The sequence below is a fragment of the Lepidochelys kempii genome, chromosome 3 (assembly GCF_965140265.1).
Source record: "Lepidochelys kempii isolate rLepKem1 chromosome 3, rLepKem1.hap2, whole genome shotgun sequence".
Classification (NCBI taxonomy): Eukaryota; Metazoa; Chordata; order Testudines; family Cheloniidae; genus Lepidochelys; species Lepidochelys kempii.
In genome coordinates this window covers 4,530,066-4,542,185 of record NC_133258.1, presented here as the reverse complement: position 1 = coordinate 4,542,185, position 12,120 = coordinate 4,530,066, and the positions used below count along the sequence as shown (strand labels likewise).

Here is a 12,120-nt window from a genome sequence, read left to right as displayed (position 1 = left end):
TTCTCTTGCTCCTAATGTATTTAAAGAATCTATTCTTGTTCCCTTTTATGTTCCTTGCTATTTAACTCATTTTGTGCCTTAGCCTTTCTGATTTTGTTTCTACGTTCTTGTGCTATTCTTTTGTACTCCTCCTTAGCAATTTGTTCATGTTTCTCCTTTTTGTAGGATTCCTTTTTATTTTCAGGTCATTAAAGAGCTCCTGATGGAGCCATATTGGCCTCTTACCATTCTACTTATCTTTCCTTTGCCCAGAGATAGTTTGCAGTTGTGCCTTTAATACTGCCTCCTTGAGACCACCAGCTCTCCTGAACTTCTTTTTCCCTGAGGTTTTCTTCCCATGAGCTCCCAGTAAGGTCCTACAGGAGTAGGAGCAGAGAGAATTCTCCTAATTCTCCTCCTCTGGAACACCTGGAGCACAGATGCCCTTGCTGCTTGCACAGCTAAGGGTTGCTGCTTGCTGCTTTCGGAGCTGAAGGTTAACCCTTTGAGTGCATGGGACTTGCCCTGCCACACTGACTGCTGAATTGAGTGTGGCGTGTTTTACGTGCTCTGACGCACTGATTACAGGACTGACTGTTAACTGTGTTTTTACCTGCTGTACCGTATTCACTGTAGAACTGAATGTTCTTAATCAAGTTTTGTTTCTTTTCTTTCTCTCTCTCAAGCAGCTAGGAAAGGGTTAACAAGTATTAGCAGTTGGTAGTTGACTGTTGCTAGTTTGAATGTATCATTAAAGCTTGGATCACTCAGTGCAAGAGTCATAGGAAATTTTATGATAAGGGAGGAGCTGAATTAGGCAGAGGAAGAAGGATCAGCCTGAGGAAGAACGAGCTGGACAGTGAATCCATCTCAACCCACCAAGCTTCCCAGTCATTGAAAGGTAAGCCTTGCATTGACTATTATGGATAGCTGGCTTATAGTCGGGAGAATGACTATATGAATGCCTTCTGCTGTTAAATAAAGGTTTCAAAGAAGACCTCGACTCTGTGTATTCAGCCACTCCACCACCAAAGATTAAACCCTTGGGAGAATCCTGGATGAGTTGGTAACACTTACTTACCAATTCTCTCTTAAAGTCTATTTTAATTCCATGGCCTTATTCTGTGGCTCTCACTCCTTCCTTTCCTTTCAATCATGAAATCTATCATTCCATGATCACTTTCGCCCAAATTGCTTTTTACCTTCAGAGTCACAAACAATTCCTCCCCCTTAGTCAGAATCAAGTCTAAAATGGCCGTTCCCCCGGTTACTTCCTCCAATTCTTGGAACAAAAAGTTGTCCCCAGTACATCCCGAGAACTTACTGGACACATATCTAGGTAGTTAAAGTCCCCCATTATGACCAGGGCTTATGTTTTGGATATTTCTGTTATTTGTTCTAGAAATGCCTCATCTACCACCTTCTGATTTGGTGGCCTACTGTGGGACGCCTACCATTGTATCACCCCGATTTTTTACTCCTTTTTATCTTTACCCAGAGACTGTCAACTCGTCTGCCTCCCACCTCCTTTTGGACCTCAGAATCTGTATATATATATTCTTGATATATGATGCAACCCCTCCTCCATTTGTACCCTGCCAATCCTTCCTGAACAAACCATGCCCCTCTATACCAACATTGCAGTCATGAGTCTTAAGCCACCAAGTCTCTGTGATGCCAATTAAATCATAACTGTTCTGGTGTACTAATACTTCCAGTTCTTCCTGTTTATTCCCCATCTGCCTTGCATTTGTATATAGATATCTAAGATGCTGATCAGATTCCCCCCTTGATTTCCCTCTTGTAGCTTCTATAACCCTATTATAATTTTCTGTGTCCCTCCCAAAATCTAACCCTCTGTTAAGGTCGCCTTTTTTTATATACTTACTTGTGGTCTTTTGTCACTTGCATCCTTTGAGCCTAGTTTGATGCCCTGCTCACTAGGTTGGCAAATCGGAGACTCAAGATGCTCTTCCCCATCTTGGTCAGGTGGACCCAATCTCTCCCCAGCAGACCACAGCATCCCATGGTTGAGTGAGCCAAAGTCCTCCCATGGACACCATCTGCACAGCCATGCATTAATCTCCAGGAGGCACATGTCCCTGCCTGGGCCTTTACCCTCATCCAGCAGGATGGATAAGAACAGAACCTACACCCCTGGTCCCTTCACCTTAGCTTCCAGAGCCTGGTAGCCATTGCTGATCTGCTGCAGTTCAGACCTGACAGTATTATTAGTGCCCATGTGTATGAGCAGCATGGGGTATTGATGAACCATAGTTATGGGTATAACATGGTTTCTGTTTAAAGCTGAAATTTGCATCCTTTCTAAAACCTATGTATGCATGATGACACACACACAATGGGTCTGATTCAGCTCCCTCAGGGAGCCTTTCCATTGACTTCAATGAGAATAGGCTGAGACCCCTGTATTTCTATACAAGATATGTGTGTAAAGTACCTTCATATCAAATTATGAGAGCAAGGTGTTTTCATATTTAGTTTTTCATTTTTTGTTTGTTTGTTTTTTGCTTTGTAAATAACAGAATCATAGAAGATCAGGGTTGGAAGAGACCTCAGGAGGTCACGTAGTCCAACCCCCTGCTCAAAACAGAACCAACCCCAACTAAATCATCCCAGCCAGGGCTCTGTCAAGCCGGGTGGTTAAAACCTCTAATGAAGGAGATTCCACCACCTCCCTAGGTAACCCATTCCAGTGCTTCACCACCCTCCTAGTGAAATAGTGTTTCCTAATATCCAACCTAGACCTCCCGCACTACAACTTGAGACTATTGCTCCTTGTTCTGTTATCTGCCACCACTGTGTCTAAAATCAAAAATCTCAGGGGCAGATTCTGCACATACTAAAATCAATGGGAATGAGATCCGGCTAATCTGAGTTGCTAATCTTAAAAGCATTGCCATTTCTTGCTTTTCTCTCTCTTTCAGTTTCTTTCTTTCTTTCTGTTCTTCTGACACACAATGCAACAGTGATTTTGCATATAGGACATTTCAGGTTCTAACAAGTTTCATGTTACCAGCCACCCTGCTGGGATGCTAATCTTCTCCCCTTCCTGTTTCACTGTTTGTTTGGATGGTTGCCAGAGTAAAGGAGGCTACACCCTGTTTCTAAGGAAATTGCTTGTGTGACTTATGGTTTCCTGATTAGGAGACCATCTTACTACGTCCTTGACCAGCTCTGTTGTGGGAAGATCGGCTCCTGCAACTCTGTGTTTAACCTCCCTTGTGGAAAGAGGGGCAACATTATGTATTTGTGGCGAATCAGGGTTGAATGGGTTTTTGGGGTCAGCATCAGGGGGTATTTTTTTTCCCAGGGGGCTCCAAATCGCATTCCTCCCTCAACCTTATAGCCGCTACTACCCCTTTATGGGCTCTCAGTTGGGCACACAATTTATTAATCTCTGCCTCACACTTCTGATGGCCTGCTGCTGCCTTGGCTGCCTTATTCTCATCTGCAAGGAAGCAAGTTGCTGCTCTCACTTTTTCTAACAAAATTTTGTGAGTTTTAACTCTTTCCTATACTGTTCTGCATTCCTCCTGGCCTTGTCTCTCTCCTCTTGCATATTTCTAAGTAGAGTCACCATTTTAAGCTTTTCTGCTCTAAATTCACATGCATCTATCTCTCATTTATTCAAACGCTGTTGTAACTGCTTTTTCTCCAGCTCCAGTTCCTGCCTTCCCTTTTATCATTTCAACCATTTCCAGACATGCATAAAATAACACCCATGCAGCAGCCACATTCTTTCTGCTACCCCGTGACTTAAAAGTTGTGCAATATTGTTCAAAGCTCAGACTCGCTTCAAGCAGGGGATTCTCACCCTTAAAGCACCCCCTTTCCCAGGGGCATTTCCCCTTCTTCATTACCCATCTCTCTAACCTGTTGGTTTTCTCTTGTCTCAAGCGAGCAGCCAAGGGTTTTTTTTTTCCAGCCATCTCTACTTCCCTTATCTCACTAATGATCCCTACCAAAAGCCCTTTCACGCAGTCAGAGTATTGCTCTAAAATCTTTACTTTTAAGGCACAACCCTTTAACTCCTTATTGCATGGTCCTACTGTTATTCTAAGCATGATTCTTAACTTAAAAATTACAGGATGTTATCAAATATTCTATGAGAGACGGACCTCGCTAAAGGAGCTTAGTCTGAAAAAGGAAGAGACAGTTTCCCCACTCTGCAGCAACTACTGAACAAGTACCATGTGATTGGTGTCACGTGCTGCCCGGGTTCCTCCACCAATTTGTTACCAGATTCGCCCATTACTTTGGGGTATGCTCATTTATTAGGGTTACTCTTCCGGGAAGGGGTGGGAGGGTTCTGTAATTCTATCCATGTACTGCTCGTGTCACTTGTGTTCTCATACGGAGCTCTACTTCTCCCTGCTGCAAGTGCCCTCCCAATGGAGCTATCCTGCAGGACCGAGGTTCCCCAGGGCTGGGTTCCTCCAGACCCAGAATCAGATGAACAAACACACACACACATACACACATTAAGAAAGCGTGTCTGAGAGGACCGGGTTAATCAGCACTCCCAAGCTGATCCCTTATATGCCCCTGGACTCAGCAGACTGGGTCGAGCAACACTTCCAAGCTGCCACCTTTGTATCCCCCAGATTCAGAACGTTCCTATCCCCACTTTCACATTACAGGTGTTCTGGTAGTAACCCACTTGATGAGCAAACCCCACAGGATTTTTGGGTGCTGCAGGGATCTTTAGTTTAAGTACGAGGAGCATTGCTGCAGAGCGAATGGGGAAGGCAAAAAATATCCACGAGGGTGGGGAGAGAGAGAGAAGCAACCAGCTTAAGCATGACAGTTATTTATTGCCAGGTAATAACCATACAAGGGGAGCCAAACAAACAAAACAGTTATTATAGTAAATCTAACTTAAATTTGATGATAAAAGGTTAAAAAAACTCTTACTGATCACACAAGTCAGGGTCAGAAGGCTATACCTAGAGAGAGAGAGAGAGATATGAGTTCTCACCACTTGGTGAAGCTTGAATCAATCAGGTTCCCAGGTGGTGGTGGTAGCTGAGGGTCCAGAGTGCTGGAGACAGGCAGAGCCCCCAGCACGATCAGTCAGGAGAAGATGAAGTCCCAATGGAACTGATACAGATTTTCGATCCAGGCCTCAGAGCACTTACTTGAGCATGGGTAGGGGTTTTTCTAGGGAAAGCACAATGGTTCAAGGGAGAACACTAGATTTGTTTGTGGGTAAACTGATGGCTCAAGGGAGTATACCACAGTTGTTTTGTTCAGGCTAGACAATAGGAACTGATTATTCCTGGCTATGGTCGGTGTTCCTTCCATGGAGCTCACAATGCAGTTATGCAGCTTCAGTATTTTGGGTACCAATAAAGGATTTTTTACTAGAACTGTTCTGATAACTACTGAGCTGGGTGTGTGCAGGTGTGGGTTCATTAACATCTGGAGCAGAGATTCCCCATCATGCAGTGCTTCCCTGCTTTTCTGGTCCCAGAGTTCTGTGCGGTTCTTGCCTTAGAATCTCTGTTCTCCATTCTGTATGCTAATGGAGATGCCTCCCTGTCCCATCTTTGATGGAAATGACACTAGGGGAATTTCCCTAATCCTGTCACCCTTATCCCAGGGGTTTAGGTGTGTCTCCTACTGCCTTTTCATTGCTTTTTGTAAGTCTTTCTTCTGATCAGCTTTGGTTCAAGCTGAGGCTGGGGAGCAGAAGGTCATTCTTGAGTCAGACAGGCTGGGTGCTGCGCCCTGGTTCCCCAAGAACACAAAGCTGATAGGTAACACCTCCTGGCTCATCACTAATTGTCAGGGAAGAGCTCATGCAGACCTTACTCACAGATCATAATTTAAAATTATTAGGTTGGCCAGCATCACTGAAACAAATGCACCAACATTGTCATAAAAAACAACAGCTGTGTGAGGAAGCTAGACTTTGTTCATACTTTTCAAACCTATTATGCTTTCTCAGGTACTAGTATTTTATCATATACCATAGATGCTTTTAAGGTGTATATTAAAGTTGCAATTTCAATTCAAATTTCCAACTAATGACTTAATTGGCAACATTGCTTCTGTTCTTTCTGAGGAACAAAATATAGATATCAATAGTTTTTGTTGAACTTTCCACTCTCAGTTTCGATCACATATGATCTAGGCACTTTTTTTGTTTTTTTGTTTGGTTGTTTGTTTTCTTTATGACAGCAGGAGTTGTCCGTCCTTTTTCTCCATCCAGTTTGACACAAACACGGGCACCAGGTTCTAGATATGGCAGTTCTGTAACAGTGACATCTGTTATAGAAGTTTTTGTAATCCTTTTCATCAGACTTGGCTATTTGTTTCATGTCTGGCCATTCTGGAGGTAGATCCTTTTCCTCAGTTGGAACAGCAGTTCTGAATTGTTTTCTCATCAGGAGTTGTGCTGGACTATATCCATATTGGTGTTGATGGCTAGCACAGAAGAAGACCCATTCCTTGCTACTACTGTTGAATTTTCTCAGCTGTCTCGGCCTCTCCACTCGCTTGTCGGGAATGCGGGCTGCTACTAATATGATCAAAATCATATTTCATTTGGACTGACTTACCGCTGCAGTGAATTTTGGTTCATTGTCCATCACTAGTTGTTCTGGAATACCAAAGGGAGCAAAAGTGCATATCAGCTTCTCAATGACACTGCAGCATACCTTGTTTTCCAAGTACATTACTTCTCCATACCCGGAAAAATAGTCTGCTATGATCAGATAATGATATGCTCTGAATTCTACAAGTCTGCAGCTAGTCTCTTTCAAGGTCTGTCTTGTAGAGGCATTGTTATTCTACATGGTTCAGCATTATCTCTCAAGGTTATTTGTACTGGATCTCCTTTCAAAAATCCAATTGCAGTAACTGCTCCATGGAGTTCTTCCACCTTTCTCACTAGGCCCATCATGACTGCCACTCTGCCGCTGAGAAGTTTGTTGGTCTTTGATCCTTTGATCACATGCACTCTGAATGCAAACCTTTTGTCTTTGTAAGTTGTTTCTGTGGTTAACTGATCCATATAGTTCAGAATAGCTCCAGGATTAGTTAGGTCACTTCAACTCTGGGAGGGATTGAAGGTGATTGTAAGTCCCCTCTGATATGACTGTCACACCTGCTCCTGAGTCAATTTTAAAGTCAATAGTGGTTTTGTGACTATTCATTTTCACTTTCCAGGCCAGCTCTGTGTCATCACACATGACAGATCCCAGAAACAATGGCTCTTGACTGTCAGTAATCATAGTCAGCTTCATGACTGCCTTAGTATGGCAAACAGCTGCAAAATGTCTGCATTTTGTGCATTTATTACATCTTTCAGAGCAGCAGCCGTGTTAGTCTGTATTCGCAAAAAGAACAGGAGGACTTGTGGCACCTTAGAGACTAACCAATTTATTTGAGCATGAGCTTTCGTGAGCTACAGCTCACTTTGTGTCTTTAGCTGGACATACATCTTTTGGGCAATGAATTTTTCCACATCTTGTGCATTTAGCCTTAAAGGCTCTGTAGTTTTCCTGGGACTTAACGCTCCTGCCCCAGAGGTTTTACTATGATGACTTTTAGCAGTCATGCAGGGGCCAGTGGTTGATTTGTAAATGAAGAGGTGCTGGGGCTCAGGCATGGATGATAATATTGTTTCCCCTCCCCGTTCACATCTTCCTGGGATCTCCTCCCACACACAGTCCCCCTCCCCCAGGGTCTTCCTGTCCCTCCCACTGGCTTTCTCTCCCCTCCCCAAAAGGGCTCCCCCCCCACAACAGGAAATCCATCCTCCTGTTTCCCCCACATCCAGGAAATCCTCCCCTCCCAGCGAGAGCTGCACTCATGCAGCTGGAACCTCAGGTTCAACCCCAAAGTCCAGCCTTGCCCCCCAAGGCAGCCCTGATTGGCCAGCACTGTCCCCCCCTTCCTAGCCTATGTGGGGAGAGAGGCTCAGCACACCTGAAAAGGCAGCTAATCAGCAGCCAGGAGAAGTGGGAACCACGCTGGGGTCCCAGGCTGGGGAGCCAATAAGGGGCAGGTCTTGCAAGCGAGCGGCAGAGCGATTGGCCAGTCCACCTGCAGGGCCTGCCCGGGATGAATGAGTGGCAGGTGGCCCAGCCCCTCAGAAGGCGAGGGGGGAGGGTGGAATGTGAGTGATGGCCTGAGAGGCCAAATAACAATCGATGCAGAGCTCAAATAGGATTGAAAAGCCCTGGGCTGAAGGGGAGGCACTGGAGGGCTGGGCCCTGGTGCGACAAGCAGGTGTTGCGGGGGGCGTTGGGCCCAGCCGAAAGAGCAGCTGCCCCAGAGCAAGGAGGAGGCTCCCCCGGGGCAGCCGGGGCCCCGGCCTGAGGAGGGAGGTCCCCAGGGGGCTTGGCTCTGAGTAGCCTCAGCACAAATTAAGCTCTCCCTGAGTCTGTTTTCAGTTTCTAAGCTAGTTTCTGGTTTTTCAGGTTTGCGAAGTTTGTTTTGCTGCTCCGGTTCAGAGGGCTTTGTTCTTTGGGTAGCTGTGTGAAGGTTTAAGTCTGTCTTTAATTTTAGTTACTGACAAAGATTTATCTGGCAGGCCAATAACCACACTATCCCTAATATTTTCATGTGTTACAGTTCCAAAGTCACAGTTTTCTGTCAATGCATGCAAAGCGCTTATGAACAATTCAGCAGATTCCCCTGGTTGTTGAAATCTCTGGTGAAAACACGCCCTTCCATAAACCATATTTCTCTGAGGTATAAAGTGTGCATCAAATACACCCAGAATTCTGTCATAGTCACCTTTGTGATTGTTTTCAGTAAAGGGAAGGGATTTAAATATAAAGCTTCCCTACAGCATAAAGTAAAGATGATGCCTGAATGTCTGCAGCAACATCTTCCAAAACGCTGCTTTCAGTCTGTCCACGCTCTAGGTTTTTCAGAGCTGAAGTTTGCTGGGGCATTGAAGAGAAGCATGTTCATGAGATCCTCCAACCTGTGTTGCTTCTTGCTTTTTCTTTATTTCTGTTTGCAACCTTTGTTGCTGTTTTCCTTTGGTTTGTGTTCTAAGAAGAGCTCTCTGTAAGCTCGATAGCATGTCTGTCTCACCATGGTCCAATAAAAGATATTACCTCACCCCCTTCGCCTTTACCTCTGACACTGTGGGCTTGTCTACACTTAAAATCCTACAGCAGCACAGCTGCAGCACTGTAGCCTTTCGGCAGAGGTCACCACCTATGCCGACCTAAGGGGTTCTCCCATCAATGTAGGTAATCCACCCCCCTGGAGATGGTAGGTAGTTCGACAGAGGAATTCTTCCTTCCACCTAGTTCTGTCTGCATGAGGACTTAGACAGCTTAACAATGCCACTCAGGGGTGTGGATTTTTCACATTCCTGACAAATGTGGTTAAACCAACCTAATTTTCTCGTGTAGGTCTATGTCATGTATTCCTTGTACACGGTAGGTTGCAGGGCTGCTGATAGTAGGTCAGGCTCTTGTACCAGTTACAGACTGGCTACAGAACTTCCTTTATAGAAAGAGATGCCAGACATGTGTCCTCCAAGACCATAAGATACGTTAATGCACCGCTGGCTATCACTGTCATCAGCTTAGATAAGGTATGTCACATTGTGACATTCTATACTGTGGGGGAGCATGCTGTAACCCCCATATTCCTCATTTTCATATAATTGTGATCTTCCATATAAAGTATGCCTTGTAAGGTATCGGGGAAAGGTTATGATCTGCTGAAAGTCATTTCTCTATCCATATATGTGTATCATTAATGCATATGAAGTTATGAGAATTGTGTAGTATGGTTGTCACTAAAACATGCTGTAAATTGGGGGAATCAGCCAGATATTAGCTCCCCAGAGGCAACAGCAAGGAAAGTAACCAACACCCGGGTGGGGTGTCAAACAACCATCCACAGCCATTGTCCAGCAAGGGAGCTACAATGCGATGACTCATCTGCATGAAGCCACACCAGGGGAATTACTCAACCTTGCTTGGAGAAACTCAGTAATGCTCACTTGACTCTGAGGGGAGGGGCAAAGCCAAGGGGGAGGAAAGGACATGATAAAAGGAAGAGACATTTGCCAGCTCTTCCTACTACACCTACAGACACCACACCAAGCGACTGAAGTGCTGATCAAAGGGGAGAGCCTGGCTGAAGAGCAACCAGCCTATGGTGAGAAGCATCTAAGTTTGTAAGGGTATTGAAAGTGTTAAGATCAGCTTAGAATGCGTTTTGCTTTTATTTCCTTTGACCAAATCTTACTTGTTATGCTTTGACTTATAATCACTTAAAATGTATCTTTATAGTTAATAAATTTGTTTATCTGTTCTACCTGAAGCAGTGCGTTTGGTTTGAAGCATGTCAGATACTCCCCTTGGGGTAACAAACCTGGTACATATCAATTTCTTTGTTAAATTGACGAACTCATATAAGCTTGCAGCATCCAGTGGGCATAACTGGACGCTGTAAGACGGAGGTTCCCAGGGTTGTGTCTGGGACCAGAGATATTGGCTAGTGTCATTCAGTTGCACAATCCAAGGAGCAGCTTACATGCCAGAGGCTGTGCGTGACCAGCCCAGGAGTGGGGGTTCTCACAGCAGAGCAGGGTAAGGTTGTCTCCCAGAGTCGAGGACTGGAGTGACCTAGCAGATCACTGGTCCGGATAATACCAAAGGGGATTGTCACATACATACTGTACCAAGAAGACATTATGTGCCAAGCAGTGGCTGAACCGTATAATACAGTTTAGGATTCCATTGCAGAGGGAGGGCGGGGTCCAAGTGTGTAGGGAGGATCCTTCCTTGTGGTATGGGAGTGCCTGGCCTGCTGCCAAGTATTAACTACATCACAGCTGGTTACAAATGCTTGGAAAAAGTGCCAGGCTTTGTCCGTGTTGGGGGTTTGCTCCAATTCCAGCTGTTGGGGTAGCTGCCCCAATGCAAAGCCCTGGTGTAAATGGGGGAAGTCACCCGAAGCCATGATTTTCAGTGGTGCAGCTTAGCCCATGTTGTAGCTAGCTACGTGCGGATAGTTACCCCAGTTTGTTTTGTGCCTGAACCCCTTTGTGAAAGACTCAAGAAGCTTGATACCAGCAAAGATGCAACAGCCTGCTTTCCAGCAGGGGATTAACTGCACCTGTGCAAATAGCGGGTTTGTGTGTGCACCAAGGGGGTTGCATTGCTGGCTGGAGTTGGTGCAAATTCCCAGTGTAGATACAGTCTGAGCATCCCAGGTAATAAGAAAATCACTGTGGAGCTGCGGAAGGTGTAAACAGCACAAGCTAATGACGCAGGTGATTAAACACAAAGCAGATTAGTTAAGAATGTAACTCTTATTTTTATTCCCTCTAGGGCAGCTCTTGTGGTAATTACGCCTTGCAGTGTCATCCTCAGTCTTCTTCAAATCTGAATGAGTCCTGGTTTCGAAAAGCACTAACAACCCAGTGTCAAGTAGAGCTCGGTAGTAACCTTGGAACTGGCCTGCTAGAATGTCAGACAAAAGACCTGAATTCTCAGGTAAGATGATATATTCATAGAGTCATAGAATCATAGAATATCAGGGTTGGAAGGGACCTCAGGAGGTCATCTAGTCCAACCCCCTGCTCAAAGCAGGACCAATCACCAACTAAATCATCCCAGCCAGGGCTTTGTCAAGCCTGACCTTAAAAATATATAAGTGTAACCCTTCTGCCCGTCAGAGTTGGCAGCAACAAGGGCCGGGTTCAATATCTCGGAGATCCATTCCAATAACACAATGCAAACCAGCTCGAGCCCCCACCCAGTGACCTGGGACAAATATATACCACTCCCGCTGGGCGCCTCCAAGAGGCGATACTTCCCCTCTCGCAAGCACAGAGTCTGAGTGTAGCAAAAGCCTGTTAATAACAGAGAGAAACAATGTGGCATTATGTTGGGGAAACACCACCAACAGGATTCATAACAGGACCCATGAGCAAAAAAAAAAACCCACCCCAAGCAAATTGGGGCATGCCCTTTTCCCTTTGGTTCTTGAGTCCAGCAACCCCAAATCACCCAAAGTCCCAAAAGTCCAATGCCCCAAAAGTCTCTGTCCCTGGTCAGGGCAGCCCCAGAGTTCGAAAGTTTATCTGCGGAGTTTTACCTCCCAACCTGGGTGGAGATGGGACGGAGGTAAGAG

General features: G+C 45.3%; 1 protein-coding gene across 1 annotated transcript in view; it reads left to right on the top strand.

The window, feature by feature from the left end:
• The first annotated feature begins 270 nt into the window (after positions 1-270).
• The window catches only part of NUGGC (nuclear GTPase, germinal center associated), a 92,589-nt gene continuing 80,739 nt past the window's right edge, over positions 271-12,120 (top strand). The window contains exons 1-3 of the mRNA XM_073335534.1: positions 271-880; positions 4,088-4,261; positions 11,316-11,480. Coding sequence (XP_073191635.1) covers positions 11,453-11,480 — 28 coding nt within the window. The 5' untranslated portion in view covers positions 271-880; positions 4,088-4,261; positions 11,316-11,452. The remainder of the gene's footprint in view (positions 881-4,087; positions 4,262-11,315; positions 11,481-12,120) is intronic.